Source organism: Gadus chalcogrammus, chromosome 22 (genome assembly GCF_026213295.1).
Source record: "Gadus chalcogrammus isolate NIFS_2021 chromosome 22, NIFS_Gcha_1.0, whole genome shotgun sequence".
Lineage (NCBI taxonomy): Eukaryota > Metazoa > Chordata > Actinopteri > Gadiformes > Gadidae > Gadus > Gadus chalcogrammus.
This window is the reverse complement of record NC_079433.1, coordinates 3559741-3576265: the sequence shown is the minus strand read 5'-3', so window position 1 is coordinate 3576265 and position 16525 is coordinate 3559741. Positions and strand designations below refer to the sequence as shown.

Below are 16525 nucleotides of genomic sequence, written 5' to 3'. Positions count from 1 at the left end.
GCATATCGCTGGCAAAATCAAGGTTGAATAGAGAGAAGATTTTTTCTGAATAACAGAGATAATATTTCTGTACCACACCGTTGCTATAAAAAAAAGACCGTTGCTACGGATGCTATTTGCAACCGCCGGCTCTAACACGAATATTTAGGATTAGCGGAAGCCAAACAAACCCCGGAATGAATAAGACACCAGTATTAGACTTTTTTTTTTTTTTTATCAAACTAAAATATTTTAAGCCTGCGTTATTCCTTAAAGGAGACATATTATGGCGTTTTCACAACAAGTAAACGTAGTATTTGAGTTCAAGAAAACATGGTTTTGAAGCTGTTTGCTGGAGCTTTTAGGTAAAAAAAACTCTCCTACCGCTATTCCTCTCTGTTTCAGTCCCTTCAGTCTCCAATAGCATCTATCTTCGTCCAGTAAAATGGAGGCGTGACTTGTAGTAGGCGTAACTTGTAGTAGGAGGCGTGTCTTGTACTTTTCTAAATCGCAAGTGTGACTTGTGTAGGCGTAGTAGGCGTGTCTTGTACTTTTCCAAATCACGGAGGTAGGAGGCGTGTCTAGTACTTTTCTAAATTGCGGAAGTGATCTGTATGTAGCAGTGGTGCGCAGGTTCATAAATGACCGCAACTTGGACCTCAAATAGTAGGCCTTATATAAAAATAATGCACCCGACCCGCGGGTGAAACTGACATCCCTGAGTCATATGCATTTAAGAAATGCATACGTATCTGCAACGGTAAAAAAAGACAACAGATTAATAACTCTAATAATTTGATTGAATACATTTCGGTGGCGCCTCTTATTCGGCCATTCTCAAAGCCTGAAACAGACAACACAAACTTGTTTACATTTTGTGATGCTGCACTAGAAAGCTTATTCAATGAAAACAAAGAAAACTGAACTTGGGTCTTAGCCTTCCACACTCATGGCCTGATAGAATACAAAGGCAGAGTTACAGGTATTTTCATGTTTATTGTGAATTGTACTTTGTACAATAGTTTCAGTTTCAAGGGAATACAACATGGGGGTTTACAAGGGAATAGGGTGGACATGGGACTAATTTACGAAGAATGAAAGGCTAGTGATAGTGATTAACCTTGATATCGGGCACGGATATCAATGTGGCAAATGTTTGTTGTTTAATTTTTTTTTGTTGAGAACCATGTTGCACAACGTGCAAGTTGTTTTTTTGATCTGCGAACTTGGGCCTAGTGGACCATTTGGAGAGTGGCTGTGTGGGCGGCTGGAGGAAGCCTGCCGACTGGGGTTGTCTGGGCACTTTTTTAGGTGATTTATGAAAAGATTTGTCTGAAAGATTATATTAAAACGAAAACAGTGATGATGTGAGATTTTCTTGGAACACGTCTCCAGGTGGCACTTGTAGATTTTGTATCCTACCAAAAAAAAGGGAAAAAACAAAACAAATTACAAGTCATTCACCATTCCTACTTTGTGTTGTGAGCATGACTGCTCCAAAAAAGTGCACATGATAAAAACCACGTATCTAATATTATTTTAATCACAATTACCACAGTCACCGGTTTTGTTTATACCATGAAATGCACTGAGAATTACCATCGTGCTTCACAGCCGTCCGTTCATGAGTCTGCACGTGAGCGACCATGGAAGCGTAACTGCCCCGCTTACAGCACGCATGGCACCCCTAAACATTTTCGTCGACTGTGACAGGTTGCAATAACCCTCCATCAGGACAAATTGTGGCACGGAACTGGAATGACAGAAATGTGTTAGTGGTGCAAATGATGCAGGCCATATGGACAGGTGATACATTTTTGGCCATACCCTTATTGGAAAATAGGTGCATACTGTTAATTACATATGTTCTGAAGTTCATAGGCTACCCTGTGATTTAACACGCACTGACAGTTCCCCACCTCCCTACTTCTTCCAAACCATTCATTATGTATATTCCTGAAATTAATTAAATTGCATTGACACACAATGATTTTCAGTGGGGCTCCCTGTAAATTACTGGCCCCTTTAGATCACTGAATACTGACCATACAGTATTGAGTTTACCGTCCAAAATGGTCTTTAAGATTATCTGCAGGGCATGAAATAATGGTGGTTTCCCGCACAGCTACGCTTTGTTTCACTTTCAAGATGTGTTCATTCAGACAGTGTGGTAGAAAATAACCGAGTTCTATCACTTCAACCAACTAAGAGAGCATGAGGAATCGCGGAGTCCGGAGCAAGTGTGACAAAAATACTTTATCGTTAAAAAGGCAACAACAAAGCCGAATAGTTTGCAAAGCACTGGTGGATGTCTTGATTATTGCGCCTCTTAAGGTTTCCCTATACAATGGTTTTTCATTTTTTCTAGCGGGGACCGCTAAATCAGCATTTATCCATACAATGACAGGAGACATGCATCAACACGTTCCATTGTTCTAGGTTTCAAGTTTGACGTTAGCGCACCCTGACTCTGTGATGCACACACTGGCACTTCACCAGAAATAGTCCCACTTATAGAAAAACTGATGATTAGCTATTTTCCACTATTAATGTATTTAAATGATACATAGGCCCAATACTAATCATAGATTGCCATAAAATGTAACCGTTGATTTCTTTGATAACAGCTTATATGAAGTAGCTCAAGCCTAGGGGGACTGGTCCTGAAAAAAATCATACATGATTGAAAGTAGTTTTGGAATAACCACAACCGGTGGGTCTTTCTTTTCTTGATACTAACATTAATTCTAAACAGAATTTTACACAGTAGCCTATTATAGGAAATGCTCAAAGGTAAATCAGCGTAATTTCCAGCCGCCGTCGAAGCCGTCCGGCCACCGCCGAAGCTTCGGCGTAATAATGAGCATACGGTTATGATAGAGCGACACATTCAAGGGTCTGGTGCCACATCCCTGTTATTTAGTTCTTCATGTCCAGTTCATATTAGTCAAAATTACTTTTATAGGCTAGTTCTATTCCTACTCAAATTCATATTGAGAAGTTACATTCGAATGGGTGTGCTTAAATTGTCAAACCAAGGTTGAGTGGTGAGAGGAGGTAACTATCCTATCCACCCAGCCTCCTGTCACCATGAAGTGAGGAGATCTAAGTTGGATCGGGGAACGTGAGCCATTTGGCTCACAATATTTTTAAGCTGATGTGGCAATATGTAGTTTGTTGTCATGGTGACTGTCAGCTGTGCGGCAGTCCCAGCCAATCACGGTGGGAGACTATCTATAAAGGCGGGCGTAGAGCACATGTCGGCATCTTGCTTGCCGTAGGCTGGGTCACGTTGCGCCTGGGCGTCCATTTCCGCTTCCGTGCGGTGACAGGTGAGCTGCCGGTCACGGCTGCATCTCTCTCGCATGTTGCCCATCTAGTACTCATTTTAGTTATTGTTTTGTAAAGGCTCTTGCTTGCCGGAGGCTGGGTCACGTAGCTCCTGTGCGTCTATTTCCGCTTCTGTGCAGTGATGGGTGAGCTGCCGGTCACGGCTGCATCTCTCTTATACGTTGCCTTTCCAGTGCTAATTTTAGTTATTGTTTGTAAAGGGCTCACTTGGATGTTGCTGCTGGCTGCGCGCTGCTCATCGATACATGGCCGATGCCGCCTACTGAACTGTCGCTTTGGTATAGCGTCCCGTTCCCTGCTCCACGCCACGTTGGCCGGGACTGCCCGATTGGGTGGCCGACAGTAGCGGCGCAGCGGCGGCCAATCCACCTATAAAAACCACTGCTGCTTTGCTTCCACGTTATTACCGCCTTGCCAGGGCCAGCTCGGACTCGATCGCTTTGCCGTTCATTCGGCTAGCGGTGGTTTGTTCATTTTCCTGTTGTGTCGCTATCTCTTTTGTTTAGTTGGTGCAACTACATTTTAAAGTGTGTATGTTATGTTATATAAGAGTTTTTGCTGATTTCTCCTTGTGTTTACTTATTATAGATTTTATTTAATTAATTTCTCTTATTATTATTTTGTTTCCATTATGTTTTCTAACTGGTTGCTCTGCGATCCCCCTCAATTCAGGTGCTGAGCCTACGGTGTTGGACTGGTGTTCTGGTCACGGTGTCCCTTTTTGTATTGTGTTTGCAGTTGGTTTATTTTTCATTTGTTTTACGCGTGGTGTTCCTGGGACCCCCTTTCCTTTGGATGCAGGTGTTCACAGTAGGTCTCAGCACTGATTGGATCTCAGCACCCAATTTCCCTCCTTAGTGAGTAATTATTTAGTAGTCTTAAGAACAGACATTTTGTATAAATAAAAGTATTTTTGTATGATCGAACTGCCGTCTCTGCCTCATTGCATAACGGACCTCAGTGCCTTTCCTTCATTTGTGCTAGTCCACTTAAAATAAATCTCTGGGTGAAATTCCCAGGGTGGCGTTGTCTGGCAATAATTAATGCTACCGATACTGCCTTTAAGAAAAGGGGCATCACTCCATAGCTCGTGCTGCCACACTAACATTACTTGCATTTAATCTGAACGCCACAGGCATCTATGCATAAATAAACAAATAAATACTTTGTTCACGAGTAGAACTTTTAGCTGCAAGTTAAAGTAGTTGGCTAGATAGCCATGAACTTGCTAGTGTGGCAGGTTGAGTGTTGCTCCTCCTCCACTCAGGTGATTTCTGGTGGGCAGATTGCAGAGTGGTTTCACCTGTATAAGTGCTGCGCCTTCTCTGGCGCTCACACTGCTGCCTGGCACTCGTGGCGAGGACTCGGTGTGGCGTCTGTTAGTGTTGGTTTGTTGTCGGTTGGTGTGGCGTGCTTCAGTCACTTGAAGGTGAGTAGGCATGACGCTACTTTCGTGCAACTTTATGATGACAAGCAGGTGCCCAGTGATCGCGAGTGTTTTTGTAACTTTCCAGCGTTGTGGCCGTGTTGTTCGGGGGCGGCATTGTGAAGAGTGAGGGGAGTGTGGCATCCGCTCTGTACTGTTGCCGCAGCCGGTGATCAGTTTCGGGGGCGTAAAGCTCTCTTCGTTCGGGTAAGCGTGCTCTTTTGTTAACCTGCTGGTTGTGTTAGCTTTGTGCTTAGCCGTCTGCTCTCTGTCCTGCTGTAGCTGTTGGAGCCGCAGCGGTGCTTTTGCTTTTCTTCCTCCTCCTGTGCTCTGGTGAAGCTGCCCTGCACGGCTCTGTGACGTAGCCTACACCTGGCGATCCCCAAACGTAAACCATCCACGGCCTCCGGTCCTGGGGCGGCCACTCTGTCTTCGCCAGCCGCTTCGTCTTCTCCATCCACTCCGTCGTCTTCATCATCTTCGGCTGCTCCGGCACCGTTGCCTTTTTCCACACAGTCCGATGTGGCGGTTGCATTCCCACGCAGCGCTAAGTTTTCAGTCCCACCACAATTCTTATCGGTTTGGTTAATTGTCTGCTTTTCCTTTCATCTTTTTGTGTTTGTGTTCTTTAGTTTATTTGTTTGGGTTAAATCCTATGCATACATATATTTTTGTGTTGCGTTTTGTTGACCCATTTGGGGTTAAGCATATCAATATTTTCTTATTATTTCTGATCTATTGCTTTGGGGTTCAACGGATTATTTTCTGTTTAGTTTAACATAGCTGTTGGGTTTGTGTATGTGTGTGTTTTATTATAGTCCTCTGTTTTAAATGATTGTCGTAACAACCTGAGTGTTTCGCCACAACAGTAGTGTAATTCTGTGTTTCTTTCTTGTGTTTCCAGGACAGGAGCTGGTGTAGCGGGCGGCAGGCTTTGATTTGGTTTGTAGTGGTTCTTTTGTGGTTTTGAGTTTATTTAGTCTGACCGCCTCGCTACCGCCTAGCTCTGTGCCTGTTGTATTTATTTCTACTTTGGCTTGACACTTCATTGGTTGTTGAGGTCCCTGAGCTCTTTTAATTCTGCTTACCGTAGATAAATAAAATTACATCTTTTGTAAGTCCGTCTCTCGTCCTTCATACCAAACGTGCAACGAATCTGTGTGACCTCTGGTTGGCCAAAGTACAGGGCCAAGGTTGTATTTCCTGGGGTGCAATTCCCCAGGTGGCGTTGTCGAGCAACTTCCCCCCCCCTTCTCTCCATTTTTCCACACTAGCGCTCGTAATGTCAGTTTGAAGGTATGGTTCCACTATTTTCTGGTGCTCCCATGGATTTAAAGCATGTCATACAGATATCAGAAAGAGATAGTAATAGCATTCCAACATTTGAAAACAATGATAAAATACTATAAAAAATACGATCAAATCCCCCATGGGGGGAAAACCCAAGCAGGTTGGGGCTAGGGAGGTGGTGGTCAAAATACGCTCAGTACGCTTAAGTTCGCAGAGCTTGTTTGAGATGGAAGGTCTTAAATTGACCGCCTATCACCTCAGGTGTTTTTTGTTGGACCTTGTTAGCTGTCAGCTAATGGGGGGAGCGTGACTAAAGTGTCCTGCCAAAATTAGCCATGCCCATTTAATTTAAATTAAGCATAGGATATTTGTATAAAAAGATTTACAAAGCCGGAATATAGCATAATTATAGTTTCAAATATGAAGCATGCAGTTAGGCAAGTCTTGGCCAATCTAGGGGGAGCTGTGGAAACGCATATTTAAATCTTAAAAATTTGAAGCATGCAGGAGGGCAAGTCACGCACAAGCCCGGGGGATGTTGGGCAGGGAAGGGTGGAGGACGGGATGAAGGGGTGGAACCCTGACTAGAATGAACCTCTGTGACGAGCTGATGGGCAAAGGAGAGGTTGCTAACAGTTCCTTTCTTTGGGGGGGATGTTGTATTCTTTTTTTAATCTGTTTAATGTATATGTGTGCATATTATCATTAGTCATGCGTTGCATTCCTCGCCAACCTTTCAAATATATGGATGAGCTCTAGTGACTACAAAGGCCAGAGCATACGATTCCTACTTATTTTACCTGATAACGACCTAAACAAATAGTCGAACAAGCAACTCAAGAATTGCAAGACAAAAAGTATTATTTGGGTGTACTTGGACATAAAGTAGTACATACATCTATGATAGTTTATTGCAAATTGTAACTCTTATAAAAGTTTATAAATGTTTATTACATGCTTTTGAAACCAACGCTACTTATCCAATAATCAAAGTACATCTTATGATATTAATGTTTGTTTTGATGAGTGTCTTTCGCTAAACTATGACGAAGCTAAAGTCTTGAGAAGTTCACAATAATGAGAGAACTCTCTCATTGGGACTTGAGCGTCAGCTGTATAATTTTTTCAAGTGTTGCAGGCAAATAATAAACTGGCTTTTGGGGATTTTGAGCAATCTATTAGGTCATGAAAAATACTTTGCTCTAAACAGCATATCTACATAGTTGATGCCCTGGTTAGCTTATTAGGCCTACATGCGTGTTTTGGGTGACCCAATGCGATTTAAAGACCCAAAACCCATTTTCTTTGTTTTAAACATTGTAATTTGTCCTCGCAAATGACATTTCATCACTTGGGATAAGATCCTAGGATTTTGCCGTTCTCCCCAAACACGATATGAACATTGCACTCTGTTGAGCACGCTGAGAGCATTATTTTCGTAACGTCAGACTCTGGCCCCCAGGAATAAAATTGAAAATCGGCCAACCAATCAATGGCATTGTACCAAAAGGCAGAACTACGATTGGCCCAAGCTAGATGTCAATAATTTCCGTTCAAATTAGTTTTGAGAGCAAGTAGAGAGCCAGTCGAGCGAGCCCAGTTACATTCTGAGCTAGCGCAGAGAGTTAGAGAGGCCTGCCCATGACATCATTTCTTCATTTCCATAATCTAGGATCACCATCATTTTCTCTGACCTCTCAACGCTCTCTCTTGCCCCTTTCACACCGCCGCAAAATCGGGGCCGGTTCCGGGCCAGTTCGGAGCTAGGGCCAGGGCTTTGGTTTCACACCGCCAAAGAACCGGCTCCGGCCCCTAAAAACCGGTTCAACTCTGGCCCCACTTTAGAGCTGGGCTAGAACTAGAACCGCTTTTACGCCGGGGGCAGGGGGCGGAGTTATCCGAACCTTCATAAACAGGAAGACCAACGAAGACCGGCATTTTTTAAAACACCGAAGTAAACAATGGACGTGAATCCGTGTATGGTTCTTTTTTGTTTTTTCTGATTTTGTTTTAAATCGGAATATTCAAAGAACGAACCATACACGGATTGAATCGAAGACGAAATTGTTGTTGTTGTGTTTGAAACTGGCGCGAGGGTTCTTCTGCGCGCCTTGCCCAGTTCAGACCAAAGATTCACCTTGCAACGGCTTGCAACGAGACGGTTTTAGAACGTCGCAGGGGCGGTGTGAACGGGTCGTTGCAAGCCGTTGCAAGGAGTTGCAAGGCGTCGCAAGGCGTTGCAAGGAGTCGCCAGAGATTGAACATGTCAAATCGCAAGGTCCAGTTTTAGAACGCGGCGATTTAACTATTCCTCTTCAGCCAATCACAGCACAGAACAACTTGTACGTCACGGCCTTACTCCGTCCCGGTACCGTACTGTCCACTCCAGCATAAAAAGATCCGAAGATGGCAGACTTCTGGTCCGAGGAGAGGGAGGAGAACTTAATTCAGTTGCTGGAGGATCAACCGACGTTGGTCGATATCCCCGACTTCCAGCTCTCTACACAGATTGGCGTAGGCACCCTGTTTCTGCCGCTGAAGTAACCAACTGCGGCTCCATATTCTTGGCTTTATAACTCGCCGTCTTCTCCTTTTCATGATTAACTTATCCATCTCCAAGTAATAGTTGAGCCGATGGTGAACAAAGACAGATCAAACTGAAATTCAACTAACGGAAAATGCAATGTATCCAAGTACAACGGGTAATATAAACTAACTGTAAGCTCCAGCTATTTACTCCAATGCAGATGTAGTTGAGAATGACAAAACACAGTAACTCTAGCCTACTCTCAAGCAAAATAAAAATAAAAATAATTGCAAACCTAACTAATCTAACCTACGCAAATGATAATGTTGCGGCTCTCAGCTGTGCCAGAGCGTTCACAGTTGCTATGGAAACCACCTAGCGTCGCAGCGCGTTGCAGCCAGTGTGAACTGCCCAGTTTTAGAACGTCGCAGCCCGTCTCGTTGCAAGGCGTTGCAAGGCGTTGCAAGGCGTTGCGAGTTGCAAGCCGTTGCAAGGTGAATCTTTGGTCTGAACTGGGCTTAACCTGACGCTTGATCATTGTAGTGGTGGTTCAACGCGTCAACGCGCCAACGCAGCTAGATGAGTCCGTGTCCATGCAAGTGAACGGAGCGTTCCCTCTTCGTCATAACTATCAAACCAAACATCCTTCACATTCACCGAGCGAACATTATGAAAGTAAAATGCACATTTCTCGCTAAAAATGTTTCCATAAACGCATTTAATGGCGTAACTATGTTACTATTTCCACCCAGAATAAAGAAAGATGTCGGCCGTATGCTTCTGTCCAAGCTCACTAGCGGAGACGTTTGTAGTGACGTCATGACGTTGCTCACGCCGGCTCTATGGCTGGCTCTGGCCGGTGTGAAACCAACCGGTTCTTAACTGGGGTAAGGCTGGAACCAGTTTGGAACTGGCCCTAGCACCAGCCCGGAACTGGCTCTCGGTTCTTTTTGGTGTGAAAGCGGCATCTGTGCGCTCAATATGCTCATCTGTGCTCTGGACATTTTCCCGCCCGCTCACAATTAATTTGATCTCTGCTCGACATCCCCACAGCGTGTGGGAGACTCGCTCATGCATGCTGGACATTCTACTCTAAATTGACTCCATACCAGGTAGGCCTATAGGCTTTCTTTTTTTTTGTGTATTACTTTTGGAGACTTTACATCCTGAATTATTGCCAACATGTCCTCATCCGATCGTAAATTACATCTGTTACTGAAATGTCTGCCTTATTGTGTATGCCTGAGCACATTGTGTGACAAGTTACTACTCCTATGAGTCATACTTTGGGCCTGTTGAAAATCAGTGTTGTTGTGTGACCAGTTTCAAATATTATGTCCAGTTCTGTCCAATTATTTAAAAAATATATAAAATGATCGTTTGAGGATAGCTGTTAAGAGTTACTTTAAAAATAGCAACATGATACAAAATTATGGTTTGAAACTTGAGCTGGAATGTCTGATCTAAGAAAAAATTCTAGGAATGAGGTAAGGCCTCAACAATACAGTGTTTACTAGTTTCATTGTACTACTCCCAGAAAGGAACACATTTTTTGTTGATTGTTGAAGGTAATTGCTCATCTTATCTTTCAGGTTACACAGCTTGCTCGCAAGGAGGACCAAACCATCAAATTCTGCATTTTTTTTAGACTGCCTCAAAAATACCCATTCTTCCATTCAGCAGATTCTCCCTGACCTTAATATCTGGCCCTCATCGTGTGAATTTTACGCGCCCCTTCCTTTTTGGGCACCAGTCTTGCAGATCATTGCTTATTGCATGAAAACTAATCTTGCCAACTTAGTCGTATAAAGGCTAGGCTTTGGAATGACACCCCTGATCAATGTAAACTCACGGCAACTCTTGCGAGGAATAATTCCCGTTGCCATAGTGATTGCTTTTTGGAGTGTCTATTGTATAAAGAAACCAGATAAATGGTTGGTGCCTTTACCATTAATTAACTACCAAAACAGTCACGCAAAAGAACAGCTGGAGGTCCCTAGGGCTTCACGGGAAGGTGAGGACGGCCTGAACTGTACGGCCGTCGTGCTGGGAGACCCAGGCAGCCTGATGACGGCCCAGTGGCTGGCCCAGAACAGGGACTACAGAAGGAAAGTCAAGCTCACAGATGAATACTACATAAATGCCACTCAGGACTGCAGGTGAGACTGTGCACTCTATTTTTTCCCAACATTATTTTTATGGACGTTTTTATCATTTGTCGATCGCATGGCTCTTGTGAGTTGCTTAATTTTCTTTGGGGATTGTTTTCCAACCTATGTCCACAATATTTTTTTCACTTGTGCTTGCAATCAAGAACCGCAAATACATTTATTTTTTATTAAATTAAAATGTCTACAATTACATCCAAACAGATTGCGACATGTGAACTCGTCTATATGCATTTGTGGATCTCCACAAATGCAAATCCAGTTTTGTCCAATGTAAAATAAAAAGGTCTGAAAATCTGGATGCGTACAAAGCATGAACTTGTAGATGGCGACAAGCATGTAAAAGAAATAAAAGTGAGTTAAAACCCACAGAAGACACTACTCACATTCAGGGCCGGCGATCGGCATAGGCGAGCTAGGCGACCGCCTAGGGCGACAAATGCGTTGGGGGCGCCCTCTGGTGGCACCCTTAATTAAAAAATATATCAATTAAAATATACGACGCGAACGGAGAAGCGAGGGGGCGCGTGAGCAATTGTCAGGGCGGCCCGAAACCGTCAGCGTAGCACCCCCCCCCGCTCGCAAGACCTGTCCAGGGCGCAAGTTGATTTCGAGTCGCCTAGGGCTCCGAAACGTCCAGCGCCGGCCTCACATTACGTGTAGGCCTACAACAAACCACAAATATTGTTTACCTGTCCTTTGTAAGAGGATATCCATATGAATATGCCCCGATGCACACATATTTTTAATTTGCTTTAGTGTTTTTTTTTTGCTATCCACACTCACTTTCAGAAGAGATTATGATATCTGATGTCGTCGAGTTTTGTCCAGTGTGTACCGCAGCCGGGCTGGCCGCGAAATCTGGCCGCGTACATAGCATCCACCTATAGAGGGCGATAAGTGCAAAAGTAGACAGCCATATATCCCTTGCTATTTCAAAGGTACTGTCGAAGTTGCTATTTCAAAGGTACAGTTTTACAAATACACAATCAAACAAGCGTTATGTCGGATATAATATTAATGGTTCCGGAATAAGTGATATACATCTTAAAGGATTCCTATGTACTTCTAAATGATTTTCAGCACACAAGCTGGATGAAAGGGAACAATTTGGAAATACATGAATTGCTGTAATATGGCTGAATATTCAACTTCTATGAAGTTGAAAATATGACCATTATGAGAACACAGTTGGCTTTATTATGATGAAACAGCCAGTGTAAACATAGGAGAAAGGTAGGAAGTCAAAAGGTCCCAAAAAGTCCAAAAGTCCCAAAGAAAATATATTTTGAGGGAATCCCCAGTGAGGAAAAGCAAATTGCTTGGAAGGAGCTGGAGTGATGGTCGTAATCTGTTCTGAAAGTAAGAGTGGATATAATTTTAGAAGACACAAGTTACAACTTTTTTATTTGTGGATCTTGATTGTAAAATGTACTTGAAAAAAGTATTGTGGACTGCAAGGTGATCGTCTTCTGTGGGTTACGCATATTCATTTGGCCTAGGCATGATCCACAAATATGTAAACGGGACTTTGGATTTATTGTACAAAAACGGGCGGACATGATGTATTTGTGGATTGTGTAATATCCATGTATATAACAACTTTAAGAGTCTCAAGTAAATAATTTGCATTTGTAGATAAGTAAATATCCGTGTGGATATCATTTTACGAGGCACAACTACCACATATTTGTGGATTATGCCACACAAAACGTGAAATGGGTTACGCATAATACAGTCCAATAAAAACTTTAGTCTCCACCATAGACATCGGTACGGCATGGGTTAGTAAAAAATATGAAGGCAACAAAAAACATTATTTGAAAAACTCTCAAAGCCCAACTCATACACTATCTCGTATTCGTTCCTATGTTCCCCATTTCACTAATATAAATTAATAATTGTAAAGCCTTCCCAACTTCCATTTTGTTTCTTTAAAGAGACTACTCAAAGGCCGAATCGATAAAACCCCCGATAATCTATTGAGCTTCAATAGCAGATATATTAAAATCAATGTTTCTGATGTGATAATCCTCCTCAGTATTCTTGTTGTGTCCAAAAGTACCACGACAAGTGTGTTGCAAATCTGGGAACATCTTCACTTCCTGAATTCATAAATTGTGTCATCTTATCGACCAAATATGTTTATCCAATCCTTGACTTAGAACAGTTGCACTGTTGGACGTGTTGATTTATCATTTTAATTGAAAATTAATTGAGTGGCAATTAATTCAACAGAAACTTTAGGTTAACGAGGGGTTACACCACTCAGGCTGTCCATGAAGAAATGGACTTCCCCCTGGCATACTCTATCGTCACCCACCATAAGGTCTCTACTCTTCTACCTGGATTCTATTTTTCCCTGTCTGGCTGAAGACAACATAACATTCACAACATGCATAGAGAAAACGTAATATGCAGTAATCATTAAAGAATTTCTAGTCGTATTGACATCAAAACAATTCTGTTCACTACTCATATTGTCTGTGTGTGTTGGTGTACATAATATATGTTCAGTATTTATCTTTAGAAATGTTTACCTCTTAACTTTTAATCTCTTCTATTCTATTACTATAATGTACTTTCTTCCTTATAGTAAGATCATTAGACACATGGTGTGTAACACTTTTATAAACTGTTATGTTCATTCTGAGCCTAACCAAATCCATGACCTCGTCCCATGTGTCTCCAGGTCGAGAACTTTGAGCGGCTCTTGCGAGCCATCTACGCGCCCCAGAACGTGTACTGCGTCCATGTCGACACAAAAGCCAACGCTACCGTAGCAGCCGCCATCGCCAACATCGCTTCCTGTTTCCCCAACGTCTTCATGGTCAGTCAACCCGTGAAAGTGGTCTACGCCGGCTGGACTCGGGTGCAGGCGGACCTCAACTGCATGTCGGATCTGCTGAACGTCAGCACGGAGTGGAAGTATTTCATCAACCTCTGTGGGCAGGACTTCCCCATGAAGACCAACCTGGAGATGGTGCGGGACCTGAAGGCTCTGGAAGGGGCAAACAGCATACACTTTAGCCCCATTCCCCAGAATCAGAAATGGAGAGTGACAACCACTTGGGCCCCGGTGAACGGACATTTACAGGTGAAGATGTTGAAATGAATGAATGTACGTAACAACAATAAGTTGTGTATATAGCACCATCCGTATGCGACAACACAGCTCCATGGTCTGTACAATTCAGGGAATGTGTTACGTGATGACTTCAAACTTAAATAGAGAAGGCTGGATATTTTTTTCTATTCTTGCTGCACATCATGAGACGGCCTCAATGGCCTATTTCTAGCTAACTATCTTTTTCTTTCTCTACTACCTACCCCTCCTGTCAGTCCACAGGGAAGGCCAAGGGACCGGCGCCCTTCGATCTTTCTGTGTTGAAGGGCAGCGCCTACATTATCGCCTGCCGGGGATACATCAACAGTGTGCTGACAGACAGCCGCATCCATGAGCTGATCGAGTGGTGCAAAGACGCTTACAGCCCAGACGAGATCCTCTGGGCCACCTCCCAACAAATGCTCGGAGTTCCGGGTTCCATGTCGGCCACTTCTCACGTGTATCACGGAAGTTCGATTGCACGGCTGGTGCTGTGGATTGGCGAGGCCAAGTGTCACGGCAATTTTGTGCGGGAGGTATGTGTGTTTAATGTCGCAGACCTGCCTTGGATCCTGAGCCATCATGACCTGTTCGCGAACAAGTTTGACGTGGAATCTGATTCAGTCGCCGTCTTCTGTCTGGAGGAGTACCTGCGGGCGAAGAGGCTGGCGGAAATTGAGAGTGATGGGAAATGATCGCCTCCCATGTCTTATGAAGTGTCCTTTTGTTTTTCCGAAAGAGGTTAGCTAATTATAGTGCCTGTATTGGTCCATACCATATGTTATTGCAAAAATACTAAGGGATGCACCGATTCCACTTTTTGTCAAACCAAGTACAAGTATTTATATTTGGGTACTTGCTGATACCAAGTACTGATATTATTACTTAATAATACCATTGCAGTTTAAAGAACCACTGAACCCACTATTTAAGAGGGAATCCGAACACTGTGATTTGAAAAATGTGTTTTGGGCCGAGAATTCGAGGAGTTCCCACGCCAACTTTATGTTACTGTTTTGGACCGTTGTTGTGTATGAGCATTATAATAAGCAAGGTTGTAAATGAAATGTGCAACACAACATAGCGATATTTTATGTGTCCGGGAAGCCTAACTCTCGGACGCGGGTAGTAAATTAATTACCGCTCAGACGACGCTTCACCATCCACCCACTGTAGCGTTATACTATGTGTCCGGGAAGCCTAACTCTTTGATGCGGGTATTCAATTAATCACTGTTCAGACGAAGCTTCAACCTCCACACACGCCGTGGCGTTACGTTCCCGGAAAGCACAACTTTTCCTCGGACGCTGCAGTCAACAGCTGCCCAGGCAGAGCCTTACACGTCCACACAAAATGCGCTAGAAAATAATAAAATTGTATGGGTTCACTGGCTCTTCATCATTATGTCGCGTCACGCTGCGTAAAGTGGTATCGAGTTGTATCGGAGAGGTTTTACGAGAACGGATAAATGACCACAGTATCGGGTCCGAAACTGCTATAGTTGCGTCCCTAAGTTTATTAATGGTTATAATTTACTAGGTCTTATACGTGTTATGGCCTATATATGTTGTAGAGTTGACCATGCCCGTCCATTTGGAACAGAAAGTCCACTATCCTACTATGATCATATAGCCTACTATATTATAGTATCCTAAAGTGAGTGTACTTAAAATTTAATTTATTTTCTTAAGAACCTTTTTTCAGAACTTACTATTTTGTAATCTTACAGAGCAGCCTCATGTGACAATCCTGCCCTCGCAATGTCAGCTTCTGCTTCTCCCTGCAGATCAGTCTGACCTCGAGCCCATTGCAAGCCTCTCCCAAAAACAATTGTGGCATTTTATATCACAAATCCTTAATCATGAAAGTGAATAAAATAAAATAAAATTGGTTAAGCACAGCGGAAAAGTACTTAGAAGTCAAACATTAATTTTGAGTCACTCATGTTACTTCTGGTGCTATAATTACCCCACAGTATGCTAATATTTCTGGTCATTGATCACAGAAGTTTGCCAAGCCTCAAAGGCTGTTTCATGTTCTTATTCGATTATTTGTTTCTGTATCTGGCAACAAAAGTGATTCACTAAAAGGATCTGTTTTGCAAAGATTATTCTCAGCTCTTTTTAATCACTTGCTCACTCCTTGTAATTTCTTGATCCTTCATTAAACCTAACTTCATTGACTTCCCTTGTTTGTTGAGGTAAGAGTGCCTTCCTCATAGTAAAACAAGTAATATTTTATACGTGTTGAAGATCTAAAGACTTCCAGATGTAGCCCTGTACAAAAACCACAAGTTAGAGCATAAAAAATAATTAACAGTATAATAAAATGCTGTGTTTAATGTTCATAAATAAATAGAGTTCATAATAATAAAATGGGTTAAAATGTGTGCGGATTAAAAGCATGAATATAATACGTTTAATAAAACTATTTACAGTTAAAAGATAAATTAATATAAAGGTCTTTAAGTTTATCAAGGCTAAAATATTTGTGAATTCAGGATATAAAAGAGGAAGAAGCCGTGTTTATGTTTAACTTAACCTTTTACCTGTCACACGTAAATCATTTAATTTGTTTTGTCTTTGGTTGTATTAAAACTTCACAAGCCAATCCGAATAAAGTCTCAACGTGTAAAGGGCGGGACTAGTGCAGCAGGTTAGCGTGGGGAGTAGTGAGCA

The 16525-nt window shown here is 42.7% G+C and overlaps 1 protein-coding gene and 1 long non-coding RNA gene across 4 annotated transcripts; both read left to right on the top strand.

The window, feature by feature from the left end:
* The first annotated feature begins 3157 nt into the window (after positions 1 to 3157).
* On the top strand, positions 3158 to 5971 carry LOC130375696 (uncharacterized). 3 transcript variants are annotated; one of them, XR_008893902.1, is made up of 3 exons: positions 3158 to 3311; positions 3531 to 4963; positions 5039 to 5971. It is a non-coding gene; the product is annotated as an uncharacterized LOC130375696 (long non-coding RNA). The 3 variants fall into 3 exon arrangements; XR_008893904.1 differs by having other exon boundaries at positions 4003 to 4963; positions 5039 to 5969; XR_008893903.1 differs by lacking the exon at positions 3158 to 3311 and having other exon boundaries at positions 3495 to 4759; positions 4845 to 4963; positions 5039 to 5960.
* A 4669-nt stretch (positions 5972 to 10640) lies between these two features.
* Positions 10641 to 15384, top strand: LOC130376183 (beta-1,3-galactosyl-O-glycosyl-glycoprotein beta-1,6-N-acetylglucosaminyltransferase-like). The gene is made up of 4 exons (XM_056583403.1): positions 10641 to 10732; positions 12980 to 13070; positions 13434 to 13838; positions 14084 to 15384. Exons 1-4 carry the CDS (start codon positions 10641 to 10643, stop codon positions 14540 to 14542), a joined length of 1047 nt encoding a protein of 348 aa, XP_056439378.1. The 3' UTR covers positions 14543 to 15384.
* Positions 15385 to 16525: the final 1141 nt, after the last annotated feature.